This window comes from Pleurodeles waltl, chromosome 3_1 (assembly GCF_031143425.1).
Source record: "Pleurodeles waltl isolate 20211129_DDA chromosome 3_1, aPleWal1.hap1.20221129, whole genome shotgun sequence".
In the NCBI taxonomy this organism is placed as follows: domain Eukaryota; kingdom Metazoa; phylum Chordata; class Amphibia; order Caudata; family Salamandridae; genus Pleurodeles; species Pleurodeles waltl.
The window spans coordinates 1,107,166,952-1,107,191,971 of NC_090440.1; the positions used below are offsets into that span (position 1 = coordinate 1,107,166,952).

General features: G+C 42.4%; 1 protein-coding gene across 5 annotated transcripts in view; it reads right to left on the minus strand.

Annotated features, from left to right (window-relative positions):
• The window catches only part of USP28 (ubiquitin specific peptidase 28), a 427,404-nt gene that overhangs the window by 211,710 nt on the left and 190,674 nt on the right, over window positions 1–25,020 (minus strand). For 4 of the 5 annotated variants that reach the window (XR_011201488.1, XM_069224386.1, XM_069224383.1 and 1 more), the window contains exons 13-15: window positions 21,259–21,435; window positions 17,885–18,111; window positions 17,634–17,704 (exon numbers count right to left, since the gene is read on the minus strand). Coding sequence is in view for 4 of the 5 variants with exons in the window: in XM_069224386.1 (XP_069080487.1) it covers window positions 17,634–17,704; window positions 17,885–18,111; window positions 21,259–21,435 (475 nt within the window). In the remaining variant the exon portion in view is untranslated. The remainder of the gene's footprint in view (window positions 1–17,633; window positions 17,705–17,884; window positions 18,112–21,258; window positions 21,436–25,020) is intronic. The other variant, XM_069224385.1, reaches the window with a different exon arrangement.

Consider the following 25,020-nt stretch of genomic DNA (forward strand, 5'->3'; position numbering starts at 1 on the left):
CATTAGCACCACTTTAACACTGAAGTCCAGCAATAAGCAGCTGAGAGGTGACCAGTTTACCTTTGTGAAAAGCCTTCCATGCACTGCAACACGTCTCCACATCTTTAATAACTTTTGATCCGTTTGAGCTAGATACAGCTTTATTTTTTATAAAATCTGCAAGTTATGCAATAGATGATGGTTTGTGTGGCTAATGTGGCAGATCAATAGTTATGCAGGAAACGTAATAGCGGAATCACATAATTCGAGGAGACTTCCCTAAGACCATAGCTGGACGTCATTCGAACCCAGCTGTCTGCAATGTATCCGAGAATCAATTCAAAGACAGAACCAGTCTACATAAGTGAAGGAAGAACCAAGACTCTGGCTCAACAGTACAAACACAGATGGCTCCTCTCCCTCCTTTTATTTTCAGCTAATTGCCGGGTTTTCTAACTGATCGCTTTTTGACACCAGCAGTCACATAAGAAAAAGTACAAGCATTTAGAAAGCGATTAGAGAGGGAAAGGAGTGAGTGAGAATAGATGGATGGAAAGAAAGAATCAGCACAAGAACACAAAGTGAGCAAGCATGGCTTGAGAAAGTTCTCCCAGGGCTGATTTTGGTTTCACAGTCTGGCCCTGAATTTGTTGTTCCAACCACAATCAGAATCAAATCACTGCAGTGTGGTGCCACCCCAAATTTGACTAGTGAGTGATCTTCAGAATGAATTTACCAAGTCTGAGGCAAAACACAAAGAAGCAGCAGGGCGTCAAACAATCTATGATGTATAATCATTTTAAGTACTCTGTGTTTACTAAATTTGTAACGAAAATAGAAATCAATCCTGAACACCTGCTCTACAAATACAGGTTAAGCAATACAATACTCTAAAACCAAAAAACATAGTTAACCTTTTAAATCAATTTGAGCTTCTGGGCTTAAACCTGGATAGAGAATAAACGGTAAAACAATCAAAAGATGACTTGTTGATCTACCATCTATCACCTTTCATTGAAGGGGCAAAGGAGAACTGTAGGAAAGTACAATCTTGCCTGTCATGTTACTCCCATATTTCACTGTATGTATGTTGTTTTAGTCCTTGTGTCACTGGGACCCTGCCAGGTAGGGCCCCAGTGCTCATAGTGTGTTCACGGTGTGGTGCCTAACTATCACTGAGGCTCTGCTAACCAGAACCTCAGTGTTTATGCTCTTTCTGCTTTCCAAATTTGTGACTACAGGCTAGTGACTAAATTTACCAATTCACATTGGCATACTGGTACACCCATATAATTCCCTTGTATATGGTACTGAGGTACCCAGGGTATTGGGGTTCCAGGAGATCCCTATGGGCTGCAGCATTTCTTTTGCCACCCATAGGGAGCTCTGACAATTCTTACACAGGCCTGCCACTGCAGCCTGCGTGAAATAACGTCCACGTTATTTCACAGCCATTTACCACTGCACATAAGTAACTTATAAGACACCTATATGCCTAACCTTCACCTGGTGAAGGGTGGGTGCAAAGTTACTTAGTGTGTGGGCACCCTGGCACTAGCCAAGGTGCCCCCACATTGTTCAGGGCAAATTTCCCAGACTTTGTGAGTGCGGGGACACCATTACACGCGTGCACTATACATAGGTCACTACCTATGTACAGCGTCACAATGGTAACTCCGAACATGGCCATGTAACATGTCTACGATCATGGAATTGTCACCCCAATACCATTCTGGCATTGGGGAGACAATTCCATGATCCCAGAGTTTCTAGCACAGACCCGGGTACTGCCAAACTACCTTTCCCGGGGTTTCACTGCAGCTGCTGCCAACCCCTCAGACAGGTTTCTGCCCTCCTGGGGTCCAGCCAGGCCTGGCCCAGGAAGGCAGAACAAATGACTTCCTCAGAGAGAGGGTGTTACACCCTCTCCCTTTGGAAATAGGTGTCAGGGCTGGGGAGGAGTAGCCTCCCCCAGCCTCTGGAAATGCTTTGATGGGCACAGATGGTGCCCATCTCTGCATAAGCCAGTCTACACCGGTTCAGGGATCCCTCAGCCCTGCTCTGGCGCGAAGCTGCACAAAGGAAAGAGGAGTGACCACTCCCCTGACCTGCACCTCCCAAGGGACCTTGTATCGCTGATCCTGCCGCCTTATAGACTGTTTCCTGGTGGTGCATGCTCTGGGGGTAGCCTGCCTCCTCTCTGCACAAGGAGCTCTGAAGAAATCTCCCGTGGGTCGACGGAATCTTCCCCCTGCAACCGCAGGCAACAAAAGACTGCATCACCGGTCCGCTGGGTCCCCTCTCAGCACGACGAGCGTGGTCCCTGGAACTCAGCAACTCTGTCCAAGTGACTCCCACAGTCCAGTGACTCTTCAGTCCAAGTTTGGCGGAGGTAAGTCCTTGCCTCTCCACGCTAGACTGCATTGCTGGGTACCGCGTGATTTGCAGCTGCTCCGGCTCCTGTGCATTCTTCCAGGATTTCCTTTGTGCACAGCCAAGCCTGGGTCCCCGACACTCTAACCTGCAGTGCACAACCTCCTGAGTTGTCCTCCGGCGTCGTGGGACTCCCTTTTGTGTCTTCGGGTGAGCTCCGGTTCACTCCTCTTCGTAGTGCTTGTTCCAGCACTTCTGCGGGTGCTGCCTGCTTCTGTGAGGGCTCCCTGACTTGCTTGGCGCCCCTCTGTCTCCTCATCCAAGTGGCGACATCCTGGTCCCTCCTGGGCCACAGCAGCACCCAAAACCCAGCTAGCAAGGCTTGTTTGTGGTCTTTCTGCGTGGGAAGACCTCTGCAAGCTTCTTCACGACGTGGGACATCCATCCTCCAAAGGGGAAGTTTCTAGCCCTCTTCGTTCTTGCAGAATCCACAGCTTCTACCATCCGGTGGCAGCTCCTTTGCACCCTCAGCTGGCATTTCGTGGGCATCTGCCCACTCTCAACTTTGTCGCGACTCTTGGACTTGGTCCCCTTGTTCCACAGGTACTCTCGTCCAGAAATCCACTTTGGTTGCATTGCTGGTGTTGGTCTTCCTTGCAGAATTCCCCTATCACGACTTCTGTGCTCTCTGGGGAATATAGGTGCACTTTACACCTACTTTTCAGGGTCTTGGGGTGGGCTATTTTTCTAACCCTCACTGTTTTCTTACAGCCCCAGCGACCCTCTACAAGCTCACATAGGTTTGGGGTCCATTCGTGGTTCGCATTCCACTTTTGGAGTATATGGTTTGTGTTGCCCCTATACCTATGTGCTCCTATTGCAATCTATTGTAACTATACACTGCTTGCATTACTTCCTTTTGCTATTACTGCATATTTTTGGTATTGTGTACATATATCTTGTGTATATTTGGCATCCTCATACTGAGGGTACTCACGGAGATACTTTTGGCATATTGTCATAAAAATAAAGTACCTTTATTTTTAGTATATCTGTGTATTGTGTTTTCTTATGATATTGTGCATGTGACACCAGTGGTAGAGAAGGAGCTTTGCATGTCTCCTAGTTCAGCCTAAGCTGCTCTGCTATAGCTACCTTCTATCAGCCTAAGCTGCTAGAAACACCTCTTCTACACTAATAAGGGATAACTGGACCTGGCACAGAGTGTAAGTTCCCCTTGGTACCCACTACAAGCCAGGCCAGCCTCCTACACTAAGCATTTGTTATTACACACACAGTCAAGAAATGAGGCACACTCTCAAAGACTAACTCCAGGCCAATGTTTTATGTATCAAAAATACACTTTGTTACTTCATTTGTAGAACCAAAAGGATCTTTGTTGCAGGTAAGCACAGTTTCAAGAATGGATCACTTTCATGTAGCAAATACACTTATACAAGTAAGTAATACTTTTCAATTTAAAAAGTAGATACTTAGGGCAATGTCTCATAGGAAGCAATGCAATCCTAGGGGACGAAAAATAACAATACAATTTGCCGGTAAGTACTCAACTTACATTCCCAGTCTTTGGGGGTTAAGGTGTCCACAGGGCAGAATTTAGGAAGACACTAAGAATGCACCTCCAGCAACACAGTGCCGGACGGGACCCACCCCTAGGACATAGCCGTTTACTGTGGCTTGGCGGCAGCCAACCAAGTCACAGCAAACAACTCCACTTTCTGACAGCAGGACCTATCAAACATGTCACGCTGTTAGAAAGTAGAGTTGATCTGTTTTCCCTGCACGCAGATATGAAAACATTGCTCTAGCAACAAGGGAGCTGCTATTAAAAGCAGCTCTTTGCTTACTGATGCAATGAAACCATGGGGGAGACCTTGAGGCCCCCCATGTGGTCCCAGATAGACCGTAAGGGGCAAAATAAATAAATAAGCAGGGACCGCAGGAAGGTTTTGAGGCTCCCCCCGCGGACCCACATAGCCCATAAAGGGCCACCAAAAATTTAAAACAAAAAATGAGCTGGGAGGGCAAAGAAAATAGTTACAAAATAAAAAAAAGATTAAGGCGCAACAGTGAAGATGACAGATCTTCACCATGAGAGTCGAGGCTTTGACTCAGGCTGTAGTAATTTCCCTCTTTTAATTGCTTCTTAACTGCAAATGTTTAAGGCTCATACTGAAAAGTGATATTACTATTTTAAATTTAAAAATCAATTTTTCTTTTCAAATTGTGCAGAAATATCTCATTCTGGGTATATCATACAACAAAGCCTAAAACAACTCTCTCTCCCTCTTTCTCTCTCACTTTCAATCTTTCACCCACTCACACACCCAGACACTCACAGACCAACTCACAGACACTCACAGACCCACTCACACACCCACTCACAGACCACCTGAAACCCTCATGCACCCACTCAGACCCTCGTGCACACCCTGATGCACCCATTCACGGACCCACTCAGACACTCACGCACCCTCTCACTCAGACACGCACACACACTTATGCACCCACTAAACCTCTGACGTACGCACTCTGACACCCAAACAGAAACTCTCAACTCCAGATAGACACACAAACACCTATTCTCACACCCAGAGAGCGAGGCCGTGGCCAAGTCCCAACGTACACGGCCAAAGGGCTGTGTGCAGCGTAGGGTTGGGTGGTTAGGAGAATTGGCCACAGGGCCTGACTGCAGGCAGGTCTTGCGGGCAACCTCGCGTGCACACGGCGAAGGCCGTGCAAGGTTGGATGCTTATAGTGGGTTGGCCTCGGGGCCTGGCAATGCGCGGCGGTGGTAGATGGATTAACATATAGTAATGAAAATTACTATATGTTAAAAAAGAACCCATAGAAATTGACTGCAAAAAAACAAAAAGGTTACAGGGACATAGTTCGGAAGTACAATTTAAAAAATCATAGAAATTAATTGAACAAAACAAAGGTTACAAGGATGTTCTAGTTAGGCTCACATTTTAAACGTACAAAACCATGGAAAATTCATCAGTTATAGTTAGAGTTATCTCAAGTAACTATTACTCGTGCCCTAAGGTAACTATAACTCGTGCCTTCGCCATGCACTGCAAATTAAGGCACTCATGACATCTCTGATAATATTACATTGATGTTTTCAATGACGTTTGCAGTAACATTTTTGAGGAACAAACTGTACATGGCGGGGGGCATGAATTATAGTTATCTCAGGGCACAAATTATAGTTACTTGAGATAACTAACTATAACTGGTGAATTTCTATAGTTTTGTATGTTTAAAAAGTGAGCCTAACTAGATCGTCCCTGTAACCTTTGTTTTTTTTTTTTCTCTCTCTCTCTCTCTCTCTCTCTCTAGATCTATATTTATATCTATATATCCATCCTTCGACTTTGCCTTCATTGCAGCCTCTTTCAATGAGCGGTGAGTCACAGGCAGGGTGGCGAACCCTCTCATATCCACAAACGCGTTGTCAGAAAAAACCCGAGGCATTCACCTCGGAGTTAAAAAACAACGTACCATTACTCTAGTGCAGTTTCGTGTTTATTGATAATAATTCTACTGTAGAATTTATTTGGACCACTCCAATACAGCCGACACTTTGAGTTGAATTTTCAGGGATAGTAGTAGTCTGTTTATGTTTTATTTAGTGGAGTGAGAAACAAGTAAATATTTAAATATTCACAAAACATGGTGTGTGTTTGACCTGTGAGCAATGAGCGAAGGCTCCGAAACGTGTCAGGATTTTCCTGTTGAATTTTCAATAAACACGAAACTGCACTAGAGTCACGGTACGTTTTTTCTTTTTTTTAACTCTGAGGTGAATGCCTCTGGGTTTTTTTGACAACGAGTTTGTGGATAGATATATATATGGAAAATGTCACTTACCCAGTGTACATCTGTTCTTGGCATTACTCGCTGCAGATTCACATGCTGTGCACATCCCGCCATCTGGTGTTGGGCTCGGAGTGTTACAAGTTGTTTTTCTTCGAAGAAGTCTTTTCGAGTCACGAGACCAAGGGACTCCTCCCATTTCGACTCCATTGCGCATGGGCGTCGACTCCATCTTAGATTGTTTTCCCCGCAGAGGGTGAGGTAGGAGTTGTGTATGCTAGTAATAGTGCCCATGCAATGGAGTGAATGCGTATGTACATAATGAAGTTTAAAGTAATATATTTACAAATGTACAAATGTTTAAGATCTACTTCTAAACGGCTACAGGCTCCCGGGGAGGTGGGTGGGCGCATGTGAATCTGCAGCGACTAATGCCACGAACAGATGTACACTGGGTAAGTGACATTTTCCGTTCGATGGCATGTGTAGCTGCAGATACACATGCTGTGCATAGACTAGTAAGCAGTTATCTCCCCAAAAGCGGTGGTTCAGCCTGTAGGAGTTGAAGTAGTTTGAAATAATGTTCTTAGTACAGCTTGACCTACTGTTGCCTGTTGTGCAGTTAACACATCTGCACAGTAGTGCTTGGTAAATGTATGAGGCGTAGACCATGTTGCTGCCTTACATATTTCGTTCATTGGAATATTTCCTAGAAAGGCCATGGTAGCACCTTTCTTTCTGGTTGAGTGTGCCTTTGGTGTAATAGCCAGTTCTCTTTTAGCTTTAAGATAGCAGGTTTGAATGCACTTAACTAGCCATCTAGCAATGCCTTGTTTTGAAATTGGATTTCCTGTATGAGGTTTTTGAAAGGCAATAAATAGTTGTTTTGTCTTTCGAATTAGTTTTGTTCTGTCAATGTGGTACATTAGTGCTCTTTTGATGTCTAATGTATGTAGTGCTCTTTCAGCTACAGAATCTGGCTGTGGGAAGAACACTGGTAATTCTACCGTTTGATTCAAGTGGAACGGTGAGATTACTTTTGGTAAAAATGTAGGATTTGTCCGTAGAACAACTTTATTTTTGTGTATTTGAATAAATGGTTCTAGAATGGTAAATGCTTGAATTTCACTCACTCTTCTTAGAGATGTGATGGCAATTAAAAATGCAACTTTCCACGTTAAGTATTGCATTTCACAAGAGTGCATGGGCTCAAAAGGTGGACCCATGAGTCGTGTTAAGACAATGTTGAGGTTCCATGAAGGAACTGGTGGTGTTCTTGGTGGTATAATTCTCTTTAGGCCTTCCATAAACGCTTTTATGACTGGTATCCTAAATAATGAAGTTGAGTGTGTAATTTGCAGGTAAGCTGAAATTGCAGTAAGATGTATTTTAATGGAAGAGAAAGCTAGTTTTGATTTTTGCAAATGTAGTAAGTATCCTACTATATCTTTTGCAGATGCGTGTAAAGGTTGAATTTGATTATTATGGCAGTAATAAACAAATCTTTTCCACTTATTTGCATAGCAGTGTCTAGTGGTAGGTTTCTAGCTTGTTTTATGACCTCCATACATTCCTGTGTGAGGTGTAAGTGCCCGAATTCTAGGATTTCAGGAGCCAAATTGCTAGATTCAGCGATGCTGGATTTGGATGTCTGACCTGTTGTTTGTGTTGTGTTAACAGATCTGGTCTGTTTGGTAGTTTGACATGAGGTACTACTGAAAGGTCTAGTAGTGTTGTGTACCAAGGTTGCCTTGCCCATGTTGGTGCTATTAGTATGAGTTTGAGTTTGTTTTGACTCAACTTGTTTACTAGATATGGAAGAAGTGGGAGAGGGGGAAAAGCGTACGCAAATATCCCTGACCAGTTCATCCATAGTGCATTGCCCTGAGACTGATGTTGTGGGTACCTGGATGCGAAGTTTTGGCATTTTGAGTTTTCTTTTGTTGCAAATAGATCTATTTGTGGCGTTCCCCCAATTCGGAAGTAAGTGTTCAGTATTTGGGGTGAATTTCCCATTCGTGGATCTGTTGGTGATCCCGAGAGAGATTGTCTGCTAACTGATTCTGAATCCCTGGAATAAATTGTGCTATTAGGCGAATGTGGTTGTGAATCGCCCAATGCCATATTTTTTGTGTCAGGAGACACAACTGTGTCAAGTGTGTTCCTCCCTGTTTGTTTAGGTAATACATTGTTGTCATGTTGTCTGTCTTGACAAGAGTGTATTTGTGGGTTATTATGGGTTGAAATGCTTTCAGCGCTAGAAACACCGCTAACAGTTCTAAGTGATTTATATGAAACTGTCTTTGCTGAATGTCCCATTGTCCTTGGATGCTGTGCTGATTGAGGTGTGCTCCCCACCCTGTCATGGATGCATCTGTTGTTATTACGTATTGTGGCACTGGGTCTTGAAAAGGCCGCCCTTGGTTTAAATTTATACTGTTCCACCATTGAAGCGAGATGTATGTTTGGCGGTCTATCAACACCAGATCTAGAAGTTGACCCTGTGCTTGTGACCATTGTGATGCTAGGCACTGTTGTAAGGGCCGCATGTGCAGCCTTGCGTTTGGGTGAATGGCTATGCATGAAGACATCATGCCTAGCAGTTTCATTACCAATTTGACCTGTATCTTTTGGTTTGGATACATGGCTTGTATTACATTGTGAAATGTTTGAACTCTTTGTGGACTTGGAGTGGCAATTCCTTTTACTGTGTTGATTGTTGCCCCTAGGTATTGCTGTGTTTGACACTGCAGAAGGTGTGACTTTGAGTAATTGATTGAGAAACCTAGTTTGTGTAGGGTTTCTATGACATAATTTGTGTGTTGTGAACACTGTATTTGCGTGTTGGTTTTGATTAACCAATCGTCTAGGTACGGGAACACATGTTTTTGCTGCCTTCTGATATGTGCAGCTACTACTGCTAGACATTTTGTAAAAACTCTTGGCGCAGTTGTTATTCCGAATGGCAACACTTTGAATTGGTAATGTATCCCTTGGAATACAAACCTTAGGTACTTTCTGTGTGAAGGATGTATTGGTATATGGAAATATGCATCCTTTAGATGCAGTGTTGTCATGTAGTCTTGTTGTTTGAGCAGTGGGATTACTTCTTGTAATGTAACCATGTGAAAGTGGTCTGATTTGATGTATGTATTTAATATTCTGAGATCTAGTGTAGGTCTTAGACTTTTGTCTTTTTTGGGTATCAGAAAGTACAGTGAGTAAACTCCTGTGTTTAGTTCTTGTTTTGGTACTAATTCTATTGCCTCTTTTTGGAGCAATGCTTGAACTTCTAATCCTAGAAGATTTATATGTTGTTTTGACATACTGTGTGTTTTCGGTGGGACTGTTGGAGGGAATTCGAGAAATTCTATGCAATAACCATGCTGGATAATTGCTAGTACCCAAGTATCTGTTGTTATCTCCTCCCAATGTTTGTAAAATTGGCTTAGTCTTCCCCCCACAGGTGTTATGTGATGGGGATGTGTGACTTGTAAGTCACTGCTTATTTTGAGGAGTTTTGGGGCTTTGGAATTTTCCTCTATTTTTTTGGAATTGTCCCCCTCTATATTGCCCCCGAAAACTTCCCCGCTGATATTGGCTTTGGTAAGTGGGCCTTGTTTGTGATGTTGTGGTTTCTGTAGGTTGTCCTCGAAACCCTCCCCTAAAAGGTGTTTTGCAAAATGTGCCTCTGCTCTGCGGGGAGTAGAGTGCGCCCATGATGGCTTTTGCTGTATCAGTGTCTTTCTTGAGTTTATCAATAGCAGTGTCGACTTCCGGCCCAAACAACTGCTGTTCATTAAATGGCATATTTAGCACGGCTTGTTGAATTTCCGGCTTGAACCCTGACGTGCGCAGCCATGCATGCCTTCTTATTGTTATTGCAGTATTTACTGTCCTTGCAGCCGTATCTGCTGCATCCATTGAAGACCGTATCTGATTATTAGAGATACTTTGTCCTTCTTCCACCACTTGTGCTCTTTTTTGGAACTCCTTGGGTAAGTGTTCTATCAAATGTTGCATCTCATCCCAGTGAGCTCTATCATATCTTGCCAAAAGTGCTTGTGAATTGGCAATGCGCCATTGGTTTGCTGCTTGTGCTGCAACCCTTTGGCCCGCAGCGTCAAATTTGCGACTCTCTTTGTCTGGAGGTGGTGCGTCCCCAGAGGTATGAGAGTTTGCTCTCTTACGAGCTGCCCCGACATCTACTGAGTCTGGTGTTAACTGCGTTGTAATATAAACTGGATCTGTTGGCGGTGGCTTGTACTTTTTCTCCACCCTTGGAGTTATGGCTCGGCCTTTAACAGGATCCTGAAAGATTTGTTTTGAATGTTTTAGCATTCCTGGGAGCATAGGTAGTCTTTGGTATTGGCTATGAGTGGAGGATAGCGTGTTAAACAAAAAGTCATCCTCAATTGGTTCGGAATGCAAGGTGACGTTATGGAAAGCAGCTGCCCTTGCGATCACCTGTGTGTAAGATGTACTATCCTCAGGTGGGGACGGCCTGGCAGGGTACGAGTCTGGGCTGTTGTCCGATACTGGAGCATCGTGAAGGTCCCATGCATCAGGATCATCTTGACTCATGGTAGTATGAGTCGGGGAGTGCATCAGTGGAGGAGTTGCTACTGGTGATGTGTGCACTGATGGTGGTGGAGACGGTGGTGGAGTTGTTTTCCTTGCCACCTTTGCCTGTGGCTCCTTGTCCTTTTCTTGAAAGGCAAGTTTTCTTTTTATTTTAATTGGGGGAAGAGTGGTTATCTTCCCTGTGTCTTGTTGAATGTGGAGCCTCCTTTGAGTATAGTCTGGCTCTACTGCTTGAAGTTCCTCTCCGAATCTATGTTTTTGCATTTGGGAGGACAATCCTTGTTCCTCTGTATAGGAACCTGTTTTCGGCTCCGAGGCTGGATGTTTCGGAACCTAAACTTTTTCGGACGTCTTTTTAGGCTCCGAAGAAACCTTTGTAATTTTCGGCGTGGTGGTGTCTCGGTGCCGAATTTGTTCGGTGCCGCTGTCACGGTGCCGAAATTTCTCTGAGCCGATGTCTCGGGTCCGAGATTGCTGTGTGGCGGTATCTCGACCGGAGTCGGATGACTTCGACACCAGCGTGCCCTTTTTCGGTGCCTTGGATCGGTCACCTATTTTTTGGGTTAAGCCATGGCCTGTTGGCGGTGGCGTCCCCTGGGCTTTTGTTGACTTCTCGTGAGTCTTATGTTTCGACGTCTTACTCACGGTTTTCGGCATTTCTTCGGCCTCGAGCTCTTCCGAGTCCGACTCGTGGATAGAGAAAGCTTCCTCTTCCTCCTCTTAACGCTCTTGTCCTGTCCGCGTCGACGCCATCTGCAGTCTTCTGGCTCTTCGGTCTCTTAACGTCTTTCTCGACCGAAACGCTCGACAGGCCTCACAAGTATCTTCCTTGTGCTCTGGGGACAAGCACAAGTTACAGACCAGATGCTGATCCGTTTACAGATACTTGTTATGGCATTTTGGACAGAAGCGGAATGGGGTCCGTTCCATCAGCCGAACAGGCCCCGACGGGGGATCGAAAAAACCCTGAAGGGCCACCGGAGCTCTTCAAAATTCGGTGTCGATCTGTTGTAACTAACCCGATACCGAACGCAAACAATACCGATGTTTTTTCCGAGATTCTAACTAACTTTCCGACCCGAAACACGGAGCGAAAAGGAACACGTCCGAACCCGATGGCGGAAAAAAAACAATCTAAGATGGAGTCGACGCCCATGCGCAATGGAGTCGAAATGGGAGGAGTCCCTCGGTCACACTCTGAGCCCAACACCAGATGGCGGGATGTGCACAGCATGTGTATCTGCAGCTACACATGCCATCGAACATATATATATAAAACCAAAGGTTACAGGTAGGTTCTTGTTTTACCCACACAATACCGTAGAACTGGTAGCCTAAAGTTACTTTCCAGCACAAGTTATGGTTGCTTCAGATAAGTATGACTAACTGCTGAATTTCCATTGTTTTGTGTGGGTACAACATGAACCAAACTACAATGTTCCTGTAACACTTTGTTCTATTTTTTTTTTTAAGTAATATAGAAATATTGTATATTGATACAACCCGTCCCACCCCCCCCTCCACCTCCACCCCACCTGCACCACCACAAGGACCCAACCCCATGCTTCATCCTTTAGGATCCAATTGTGGTTTTCCTGAAAAACCACACTGAGAGAATCTGCTTGGATATTTTGCACCACTAGAAGATGAATTGAGGTTATAGTTAAATGGCTTGAGCCTTGAGAGATATAGGACGAGAGTAAGTTCCTCCTTGCGTATTCAGGTAATGCATAATGGCTGTGTTGTCACATTGAACAAGAAGTGAGTTTGTTATTGATGGCAGGAAATAACTGAGGGGCAGATGTACAGGACTCAAGTCAAGCAAATTCCTTGTCCAACCAAATTCCATGTGTTTGGTAGTGTCCCGTGTGAGCAACCCATCCCTGGAAAGAACTGTGATCAATGTCTGAGTTGGCAGATCCTGATGAAATAATACTCCTACCAAGAGGTTCTTTGGCTGAGTCCACCATGGGAGAGATTTAATTGCAGCTTGTGACATAGTCAGTATCTCTTCCAGCTGTTTGATATCTGATTACCTGAGCTATGTATTAATAAAAGTCAAATGACATTTAAGGAAAAATAATTTGGAAAGATGTTCTAGAGATTTCTTGCCAGAAAACCAGAGCTCAATGTTCTAGGATCCTAACTGCATGAGCTGGAAAAATGAACTGACCTTTCACCTGTGAGGCATGATGTGAGTTACAGGGTGTACTGTGAGGTACTTAAAGGCTGAGTACCAGTTTATCTACTATTCTTTGATTGGCAGCCTATTGGCTAACAATGCCTCATATTCTCTTTCATTGTTTTCTTTTAAAAAAGGTTTTTGAACATATTCTATAGTCATTTTTGTTTTGAATTAATGACAAATTTCTATGTGATTGCTTGCTTTTTAAAATGAAAACTCAATATAATCTGGCCATGTTTAGCCTCTCTTTAGGCTGGATATATATATACACATGTTGGAGGGGAGGGAGAGAGAGGAGCGAGAGAGAGAGACACAGAGACAGAGAGAGACACGCACCCCCAGAACAGAATATTTTAAACATACACAAAATGCACAGAACACACAATCCATAAAAAGGTAAAATATGAAATCTTCATTTTTTTAAGACCTCTTCTTCATGTAACATCAGAGCATAGCAGCAGGCCAACATCATCCCCCAGTATCAGCCCTGAAGGTAATGTCTTGTAGGTGCAGTAAATCTAGTCCTAATTCTTCACTAGCAAAGAGCAATGCACCGTAACCCACTGGGAAAAATAAGAAGGGAAAAGTACAGAAGTTGAGAAAGCAAAGGTGGGGTAAGCATAGAATCTAACAAGGAAAGCTAAGCTCAACAGAGGTACACAAAGTATTACTTACTGTACCCAGATTCGAGACGTCCGTGACTTGCAGGAAGTGCAAGGCATGTCAACAATTAACAGATTATTTTAAGTTTCAAAAACCTTCAGGAGTACCCCTCATGTGCAGTAACTTTAAAGCTGTCTAGAACATTTTGTGAAGTCCCTATTTAAGAGAAAATTACGATTTGCTATTATGTAACACATTCATCTTTGCACAATTCAACAAGGGCCTTACTACACAAATCCATAAGTTCTTTAAGGATCAACAAAAACTGTTTTCTCATATACTAAGGTCTGGAAAGAAAAGTATCTACTTGCATTAGCTTTAATATTTTCCTTACACACTGCTGTTTTAAGATTGGGTCTGCAAAACAACGTCTCAAAGCACTACAATGATGGAACCATCACTGATCTCGAAGGAGTGGCTGAAGACCTTGAAAGGGTCCTGTACACCTTACTCACCAAATGTGAGCGCTTTTCATTTGGAGGGTTCATGTGCTCAACAAGGGAAAGCAGTACCGTGTGTGATCGATTCCTTGGAAGTCCTCCTTACTTTTTCTAGGGCCTCCAATTTGGTTTTAGATCAAATCCAATGTGGAGCCCTGGAATTCCTTGTGTCCTTGAAGTTCTGCTTCCACATGGTTAGACTGATTACTCAATACTAGAATATCTAATATTCTCACTGATGTCTCAATCCCATTTACCATGCCCTCCATCCTTCACCAGAGAGCCAGCACCTGACCCATCAATCTCTTCATTCATACTATACACATCCTGTGCTTGTAAGTCATTCATCCTCACATTTGCTAACTTTCCCACAGGGCCAGAATACCAGTGTTTTGATCTCCCTTGAGGCCTCCGATGGCCAAAAGGGATTAATTCATGGAGCTCAGTGAGAGGGCAGGCATCACATAGGGCACCAAGCTCAGCTCCTGTGAAGGTAGTTTGATTTTAAGTTTATTTTAGTCTAAGATACTCCAAATACTTAACCCTGGATGACCCTCAGCAGGAGGTGAATGAAGGTGGTTTTCCGCTTTAGTTGTTCTAAGTACACATTCAACGCAACTTACTACCATTTCCTGCTTGAGAAACTGACACAGGCTCCTAAGAAGCTTTCCTAGAGTAATGCAGAGCTACCTCTCTGACCCATTTGTTGGTAGTGCTACCTCCTTTTATCTAATGAGTGAGCCATCTCAGTCAAGGTGTTCCTCAGGGTTCTATTTTGTCATCCATGTTTTTTAACATGAATATGAAGCTACTGGCAATCCTCTTCTGTGCAAAATGCATTTGAACCAATCTGTAAACAGATGACAAGAAACTGATGCGTTTTCTTTCCCGAGATGATGTGGAAATAGGAATCAGTCTGCTATGCTCCTTTCCTGGATTGCAATAGTGTGCTGGGCGGTATCGGTGAAGTTGCTAACATTAAATGCTTCCACAAGTGAGGTCCTTTAGACACCTTCAAAGATCCCTGCATGAAGTATACAGGCCGGACCCAAGAATAAGGGTACCAAACTCATTACAGCCAAAACAGAGTGCAAACCAGGTTCGATCTTGGACTCTAAATTAATATGAAAGCTCAGGCCTCTGAGCAGCTAACGTTTTTTCAAGGGCACGTCACAGAACCCTACCACTTTGGAGCTCTCCTGATAGATGGGACCCTAGTAAATGCCATTATTGAGTCTTATCTTGACTGCACTTTCTGCATTTATTTAGCAGTTTAACAGCTTACAGCTTGTCCAAAATGCAGCAGTGGGTCCAGTTCTTCTGAACTGGTTTAAACTTGATGGTAATTGAATGGGCCTCCCTTGGTGCATGGCGATGTTCCAGTCCTTGATCCAAGTGCGTAACTCTGGAACCAATTTCATGGCTTTGAGGCGATTTGGGGAACGGGAGGAAGTGATTGCCAAGTTCAATCTAGAACTCAGGACTCCGGCACCAAAAGAGCTAATCAGTACTTGGGCACAGAGTGCCTTGAGCTCTGACTTCAGGGTAGCGCAGTCCACTACGTACCAGGCTAACTCCCAGGCAGCCAACAGGGTACCTTTGGGGTGGGCACCACAAGTTCGTAGGATTCTTCATCAGAGGCAGTGACCACTCAGGGACAGGTCGTCTGTGCCATGGTGACACCAACGACAAACACAGGCTTCTCAATCTCTTCTTCAGTCAGGCATGCCACTCCAACAGATTTGGGCATGTGCCACAGCTGGGATGACAATGGCAGTGGCTCGAGCATGCTTCAGAAGACCTACAGTTCTCTCAATGAGGTCAGTGAGCAGCTGCCAGGCTTGAGCACCAGTCAAACTAATTATGAGTTTCTTGCGTACCACAGCTCCATAGTCCTCCATTTTGCCCAGACAAGCAACCGGCTCCTTCTGTAGCATCAGCAGGCTCTCTTCCTCTCACTTAGGCATGAGTCATCAGGTGTCCAGGTTACGGCAGGATACTGTTCCACCAGATCAGACTCCAGGTGATATCAATTTACCTATGAAAAGCTGACTGTCAGCTGACATCAGCTCTAGATTCAAAATAGACCTCAGGGTACTCTGTAGAGCACCCCATCCTTGGTCAGGGAGAACACACACCTAGAGCAACAAGTGGGTCAGCAACTCCCCCTCTTATGCAGGGATGAAAGACAGGGGGTGTGGATTCTCAATTTGCCCTTTCAGAAATGGCTTGGGTCAATTTTCTTTTCAAGTTTCCCTCTCAGGCAATCTTTCTTAAGTGATGCTCTAGAGCAGAGTTGCCGCCTGGCTGGAGCACCTGTAACAGGCACAAACAGGTGTTAGCAGTCTGGACAACCTATCAACAGCCGCACCGGACACTGATCCGGAAGCAAGACAAAGCGTTGGTTTCTTCTAGAGGATTCTTCACACCCCAAGAACAGAATTTGAAGGCCCACACTCCAAATGTACCATTCACCAAATGGCAGTTTCAGAAAGAGTTACCAGCACCCAACTGGGCCAAAAGGAAGTAATTGAAGTTCTAAAGGGAAGCCGGTCTCCTCTTCTCAAACTTCAGTGTCTGGGCTCTGTTGTCCTTGACTCTGGAATACCAGCAATACACGTCCACTGTCTCAGAAAGCAACATCTCCATCATGCGTCAAAGCAATATTATGCACGAGTAAGCCAGGGGATTCCAAAACTGAACTCCTAGGCCTGTTACCCTGGTTCATGCAATTTGTAACAAGCTCTTAGCACACATGCATTCATCCAACTGCTCGTCATCTCAACCCAAGCATTCCATGTTCGCTGTTAGCAGAAGTTGGGCACTCATGACAGCAGGCACAACTGTAAGCCATGGCGGGGATATTTCTGTGTCAACAGAACTCCAGACAGTTTTGTACAACACTTATGCATTAAAATTATATACTGCTTCTTTTTAAATATCTACATAGTCATAAAACCGAAGGTTTTTTTTGTACATGTTAGGGTCAATATGGATGAGCTCTTTGGTATTTCTTTTACAATTACAGCACAGCTGTTTCCGCAATGTGGTAGTTTAGTATGTTCGGATTTAACTGCTTTTTTTGTGTTACTCCCCATGGGTGGAATAACATGCACACTGTTAACGAGTTCGAGATTAACATAATGACATTCAAACAGTAACTATACCACGTGTTTCTTATGCTTATTTCCTTTGTTCCTGCATGCAATAAAAATTATTTTCATTTGGTTCGTATACTCATGATCCTGTAATATAAAACCTGTACACTAAGTTCCCCACACACTTCCTTCATCATGTGTACTGAGATGTACATTTTGCAATGTGCTTCCAAATCTCATCTCCGTGTCATATACTAAGATGGGGATACTTACTAGGGAAAAGGAACACTGAGGATGTGCCATTCCACTGACTGTTTGCCAGACACATTCCCATCACTCGCCTTTACAATGAAGCACCATCCGTTACTATTCTAGTGTACATACTGATCCCTAGGCAAACTCTCCAAACATATTATGACTGGTTGAAAGGTAGTGTAATATTTTGTGGAAATTTCAGAAATTCTTTACCTGGGCAAGTTCTGGATCAGTGTACATCTGTTCAATGGACTGGTTAGTTTCAGCAATACAATTTTTTAGATCTGTGAAAAAGAAAGTATGTGAGATATGCAGGACAAATACACATAGCCACACATACCTGAAAAGCGTTCAACTAAACCTTAAGGATGCAAGTAGGTATGTCTAACAGGAAGGAAGGACTGCCATGCATTATCAAGAATGTGGGAATTATGAACTAATACGTAGCCCGTTTGCAATCTGACCTTCGATGTCCTGTTCCACCTCTGTCCTCCACCGTTGTAGGCAGGCTTCAACATTCTGGAGCTCTTCTGCTGTGACGGTTCGAGGAGCAGGATGTTCAGACATCTCAAGAGCTGCCCTTGGGAAGCCATGTGGGTGAGGATGCGGAGGGGAAACACTTGCAGTAGAGGGATTCACAGGAGGCAAAACGTGATCTTCAGTGTTCTGGCTTTGCAATGTTTCTAAAGGACTAAATCAACAAGTGCTCTTTTCGGTTGTAATTCTTCAAATGGTGTGCAAATCAAATATATTTCATATACTTGTTACTCATTTTGAAACACTACATTATAAATAGACTATGAACTAGTTTGTTTCAAAGCACATTTTCTACAGCAGTGCAATCACAAAAGTGTAAACAAATAACAATTTATCTGGTTGTTTGATATGTCCCTACCACAAAGCTACTCCTCAGGGTTGGGAAGGTCCACAGGGCAATCTGACACTGGTCGAAGGGTTGGTCAGAAAGGTGCGTGATGGGCCTATTTTTGGAAGACTGTGGGCCTCTTTTATAGTCTTGTGGGCCGGTTTTCACTGCTGATTTCCCTGATATTATCAAAAACGTTGCATTCAGCAAGCACAAATGCATGAAGTCCCCCATATCTTGCAAAATACTTATGTAGCATGTTTTTACAAATTCAAAATGGTCCCAATTGGAAATGTAGGCCTCGTTTTTAACCATGAGCTTTGCTGGGGAGGGGGCTTCCTTTTAATTTGGTGCGCTGGCAAATTCTCTGCCCCAGTCCAAACTTGCTACTCCTATGGGAATGGCATCGCTTGTGCTTCAAACTTATCTAAATTTGCATTATGACTTTTAGCAATATGTTCATATTGTTTACAATTGATAATGTTCTAAATACTGAAAACATCACGCCCAAGTAATGAGAGATTTAGCTGAATTTTCATGACTCTACCATACTGAAACGTTGCGGGCTTCAGTCAGTGCGGTGCGAAGAGCAGGCTGGGCATCGCAGCTGGGTGGGCTACAGTTTCACACTGGTGGTTGCCCACGGGCTGTTGATGCTGTAGTGTGAAGAAACGGCCTGATGGCGGCTTGTGCTGATTTTGGGTGCGAGCGAAGGGCCCAAAAGCTTTACTTAAAGAGCTTGAGAGCCACACTAAAGGTCCAGGATCTGAGAGGCAGCACTTGTGCCAGGAACTCGCTGAAGACAGTTACAGGAGTTGTTCTGAAGCCTCTTAAGTCCCTGAGGCTCAGATCAGAAGGCCAGCAGACTAGCCCTTACCGACATTCTGGGGTCAAGATGGAGCTACATGTCCAGTTCTTCTTCCCTAGGCAAAAGGGCAGCAGGTCAGCACAGCAGAACAGCAGTTTCTTCAGAGCAGCAGTCCACCAGAGTGGCTTTGAAGCAGTACAGCAGCCCTCCTTCCTGGCAGAGTATCCACAGGTCCAGAAGTGTACTGAAGAGTTGGTGTCTGGGGTCCTTCTTTTATAAATAGTTGTGCCTTTGAAGTGGGGAGAAACTAGAGGCCAGTGACAGCCCATCCTGTCACACCTATGCTCCCCTTGTGTGCAACTGTCTAAGAGGAATACACAAAGCCCAACTCCCAGCTACACCCAGTCATGTGACCAGAGACAGACTGCAGGCAACAAATGGCTAAGGCAAGAAAATGTAAACTTTCTTAAAGTGGCATTTTCAAATTTGCAATTTTAAATCTGACTTTACCATCAATTAGGATTTTAAATTGTGACTCCAGACACATCAAACAAGCACCAATTATCTCTTCTGATTTGGAAATTACACTTATTAAATATAATAAGGCAACTCCAATGTTATGCTACGGGAGATATATGCCTTGCAATAGTGAAAAACGATTTATGAGTTTTCGCTACCAGGACATGTGAAACTGAAAAGTACATCTCCTACATTTTGAAGGCACTGGATCCTGCCCTCTGTGTCATCCAGGGCCTATCCTAGGGGTGGCATATGAATAAAAAGGGAAGGTTTGGGCCTGACAAAAGGATTTATTTTGCCAGGTCAGCATGGCAGGTTAAAGGTGCACACACAGGTCTTTCAACAGAAGTGTGAGATATTTTTAAAAGTCTGCTTAAGTACATGGTACAATCAGTGCTGCAGGCCAACCAGTAGACCCAAAGTAAATTGAATAAGTCAATTGGGTATAAGCCAATCTAACATGCTTTAAGGAGCGGGAACAAGCACTTTAGCACTGGTTAGCAGTGGTCAAGTGCACCAAGTCCTAAGGTCACCAAAAATCAATTTAGAAAAAAGTGGAGGGCAAAGCCAAAAAAGTTTGGCAATAACCCTGTAGAAAGGGCAAGGTTGAACAACAACCTTTATACTTGGATCTGTGCTTCTTGGATTGAAATGAGGTAGTCATAGGAATGCTGGACGTACGTAGCACTAGCTTTGACCATTATTACAACGTAACCTCAAAAAAGAGTTACACTATTATAAAGGATGGTCTCATCAGAGGTATAAAAAAAAAAAAAAAAAAAAAAAAGCTATGTTACAAGAATGTCTTACTCCTTTTTTGTCTTGTTTTCTTGTGCTTCCCAGCTCCTCATGGCTTATCATGCTGTGGCCCCACCACACTCTGCAACATACTGATACACCAATACTTAACAGGGTTCCTTGCTATAAGGAACTTCTACTATCTTTTGCTTGAGCTGCTATTGTTTAATTTTTGAAATGATGAAATTTGGGGGGAATTGCTCCCTCAAAAGATTACTTAGTTGATATGAGACAGTTTTGTGTAAAATTGTTGAAAATGTTTTTTACTTTTTTTTTTTTCAGTCAACAGATTTTGATATATTTTGGTAGACACCACATTTTAAAACTGAATGGAATTGGTGAAAGCTAGTGGTAGTACAGAGTGACCTTGAGAACTAAATATATTTCCATGGTTACCCGTGTGAATAAATAACCTAAGTTCAAAAACCTAAATCAGAGAGAAATATGTAGGGAGAATACGAACAAATTAAAGAATACTTACAACCGTACTAGGGGTCAATTAGGAAATTTATTAAGGTTTATAAATCATTTTCAAAATCTAGATTTCACGAAAAGGTCAAATTTTGTAAAACGGGCCCAAAGTCAGGTGGTTAACAATAACCATTAATGTTAGAGTACCAGAATATGAAATCATATTTTTATAAGTTTCAAATACTGATGCGGAAATAGCTGCCACTCCCACTATCTGCTTGCCCTCTTTTTTCAGTAACAGAAAACTGAAAATGTTCTCTACACTCCTATGATTGTACACTCTATCGAAGATTAAACAAATACATTTTGTAACAAAATAATTTTTCAATTAAAATGAAAATTAAAAAAAAAACAAGTTTAAAATTGTATTAATTTACCCATGTACTCCAGTGCTTGTAGCAGGAGGAAGTGGCTCCTCAGAGGAAGGTGTTGCTGTGGATTGGGAGCCCGGAGCACTACAAATCACGGTCAATGGGGTGCGAGCAAATTCAAGGGCATATTGCAGCACATCAGGCAAAGGGTATCGAATGGGACCAGAACCAAAATTCAAGTACCTAAGGAATGAAACATTTCAAAGTTTCATACTTACTGATGGCAAAAAAAGTTCTGAAAATAGTGAGAAAAAAGGAATATTATAACAAGGGTTGTCAGAAATTGCATTCCCTTCTTTTGCTACTGATGCCCATTTGACTGACTAGAAAAATAATGCAAATAGTCAATTTGGGTAAAAAGGATGTACTTTATGAGCATTATGTTAAAGTGTAATTGATCATTTCATGTTCAGCCAAAGCAGAAAGATGAGTACAGACGTAAGTGCATGAGGATCAGCAGGAAATATAATTAAAAAGACTGAAAACTGTTCCTCACATTGCACTCTATAGAGTAAAGTGATAAAGGAAGAAAAAAAACAAATGAAGCACAAAATTCTATCAGACGAAACCATCAGAAGGCAATTATTTTCAAGAAGGAACAATTAAACACTGGTATAAAATAGAATAGTGCTTTGTTACATTTTATAACTACCTTTTTCGCAAATTAGAACAATGTTAATGAGGTCACTGTGCTGGCAGCTAAAGACACAATGTCTAAGTGTGCAAGGACAACAATAGGGAAGATGCTCTTCGAGTATCTCATCTCAAACAAGAAGCTAATGCCAGTAAGCAAGGATAGGAAAGTATAATAAAAGTCCAAAGGGCTGCTTGTGATATAACCTCTCAAAAATATTTCTCCACTGAGATTTGGATCAATGAAATATGTATACAATCTGAGCTATGAAGACATTGCATCCATGGAGTGATCTAAATAATTAACAGTCCAACAGGGCATTATTAGTTACTTCAACCCCATTTTCTTCCTTATATAAAGGATTGAGAAGGGGGGAGCCTTCACAAGGTATGGCTTTTGTTGTCACCACAATAAATTATTTTGTTATGGCTGATTACATAACAGATGTGTTTTTTGTTCACATAGTCTTTTTCTCTGTGCATACAGTTAAAGGTATGAGACTAGCCATACCCTATAAGTATTGTAAAGCCTAATCCTATTAACGTCTAATTTATTACATTAAGTTCAAAGTCGTGCTGTGTTCTGAGATTATCTCAAATACTTTTCTCACTACATCATTAAATCCATACCGTCTCAAACCTTTTCATCACTACATGAATGCATTTGGCTATCTAGAAGTAGGTAATACTGGGACCTCTTTTCTAGATAGAAGGCATGTAGTTGAGAACTTGTTAATGATGTTAGATGTGCAATGTTACTCCCTTATAGAGAAACTGTGCAGTTTGCAATATTTTGCAGTGGTCTAAAATGAAAGCACAAGCCTCTGGGCTTACTTACTTTCTACCAAGATTCTTATTTAAAGATAAATTTCAAGGCAGTGGAAGCTAGTGTTGACACATTTTAAAACGTCGAGAAAAATAATGCATTAATGTGCAGAATTAACGTGTTGGCCTTAGAGAAAATTAATGCATTTAAATGTAAAAACTGTATAAAGCAAACATATTTACTCATACTAGGCCTGAATAGTTGAAAGAACATTTTCTGACAAGCTGACATGACTAAAGTATGCTAACGTAGCGCACAATGTTTATTTACTGAGCTTTTCATGGACATGTTTTTCATAATGAATAATAGCTGCATAAATGTTATTTGATTTTGCAAATGTTTCCACTTACGCAAAGCTCACTATTAACTAATCAATAGCGATTTGTTATTTAGTGAGGTCATGAAGTTCACACAAGAAGGTGCAGCATTTCTAAAGGGAATGAATTATGAGCTAGTGTAGGATAAAGAACATTGTATTGAGACTGTTTCATGCAATACTGCTGCTTGAGTTCACTGTATTCCTGGTGAGAAGACTAGGAGTGATCCTGTTCCAATGAGAGTATCGAAAGATGATTGGCTGGCTGAAGGAGGAAGAAGAAAGAAAGAACTGCAATACTGAAAATATGTTTTGTCTATAGTAGTCTGTGTTCCTAAAGTAGGCTGGCTGAGATGCTAGTGTCCCATTCTCCCACTTACCTGGACCTGTTTGCAATGGCAACTCAGTTTCGTGAACCTCTCTTCATGAGAAGTTCTGCTCTGATAGAGTACTGAATATTTGAGGTGATATTTGATACTGAAGCTTTATGCTTTTGATCTGTCTCTCTCTCTCAAACATAGTATTCTTTATTGGTTTCTGAGACAGACATCTTTTCATTCTGATTCCTAGAACAGGCACTCTTTCCTTTATGGAACATGATTAATACTTTATTATGATTATTTGTTACTTATTTTGAATATTGACAAAACTAATGACAGATATTGATGAATTCAAAAGATGATTCTTATAAAGATGAAATAGTAAAGATATGATTCATAAAAACCTTTAACTTATACTAAACGCTCATTATTGACTGAAAACAGCCTAGAGATTGAGATGACAATTAAATGTGATGTTCAGCCCCTGATTCATCTCAGTCAATGTCAAAGATCCACTAACCTGGTGAAGAACAGTGGTGATTTCTCCCTGAGTGGTGTCTTTTCTTGTAAACCGATAACTTAACTGAGACCCCTTCTCCTGCACTAACCGCTTCCTGATCTGTTTTACCCTTACAGAAAACTATGCTTACTTCACTTAGCATCTTGACGCTACAAGAGCAATTAAAAACTCACTTGATTAAAACAGAATTGATGACACCAGTGAACTAACATAAGTGTCTAAAGAATAAATAGATATTGATTACCATCCTAATTGTAATTGGAAAAGGAGGATGGTGCAAAGCTTTTGACTGAAAAACTCAGCAAATAACCACCCATCAGTGTTTTTGCTATCAGAGGTGTATTTTACAACAAAAGCGAGTTGAAATATAAACATTTAGATGTGCTGAACAGAGAAAAACTGTACTAAAAACAAGGTAAACCGTATGATCACTAGGGGCCTGGGGTTTCACTTAAAGAATAGACAACAATGGTCCAGAATAACAACTTCATTTCATGGAAACCACAGTCGTTATTTTTATGATTAAATAATTGTATAGATTTACAAGTTGGTATACAACAGTACATTACAGTGTACAGTGAGGGGCTAAAGTGTCTGTGCTTCGAAGTGTAACAAACTTATCATAAAAAGAAATAGCTTTCTTAATAGACGACCCAGAGAACAAGTTAAGATACAAATTTTGCAGGTTCACCTAATTAATCATTGGCGTTTCGATGACGCGATCATCATTAGGACTACAAACATATATGTGCCGAAGAAGGAGGTGAAAGCATTTAACAAAATCATCATATACATGCAGAGGACGTCAAAAAGATTTCTGTTGGAGAGCTGAATTGGTAGTGCGTTTTTACTTGGCTGACATGCTGGTCCGAGTAGGGCAGGATAAACGATAGCAAAATCCTAAACTGGCCGCACAGGAGGGGAGATGCAGAGTAAACTAAAATAAAGCTGCAGCGACCCACACACCACTGGGAAGCAAGCAGTACAGGGGACCGTCTCCTGAGAAACGAAAAAAGAATGTGTGAAAGAGGCATCTCCAAAGAGACGCCTGTTTCACACATTGATAGTTTCATTCTAGTTTTTCCCTCCTCTGCAGTCAGTTTAGCATTTTGCCCTTCTACATCATGCCCTTCTTGGTCCAATCACTTCAACT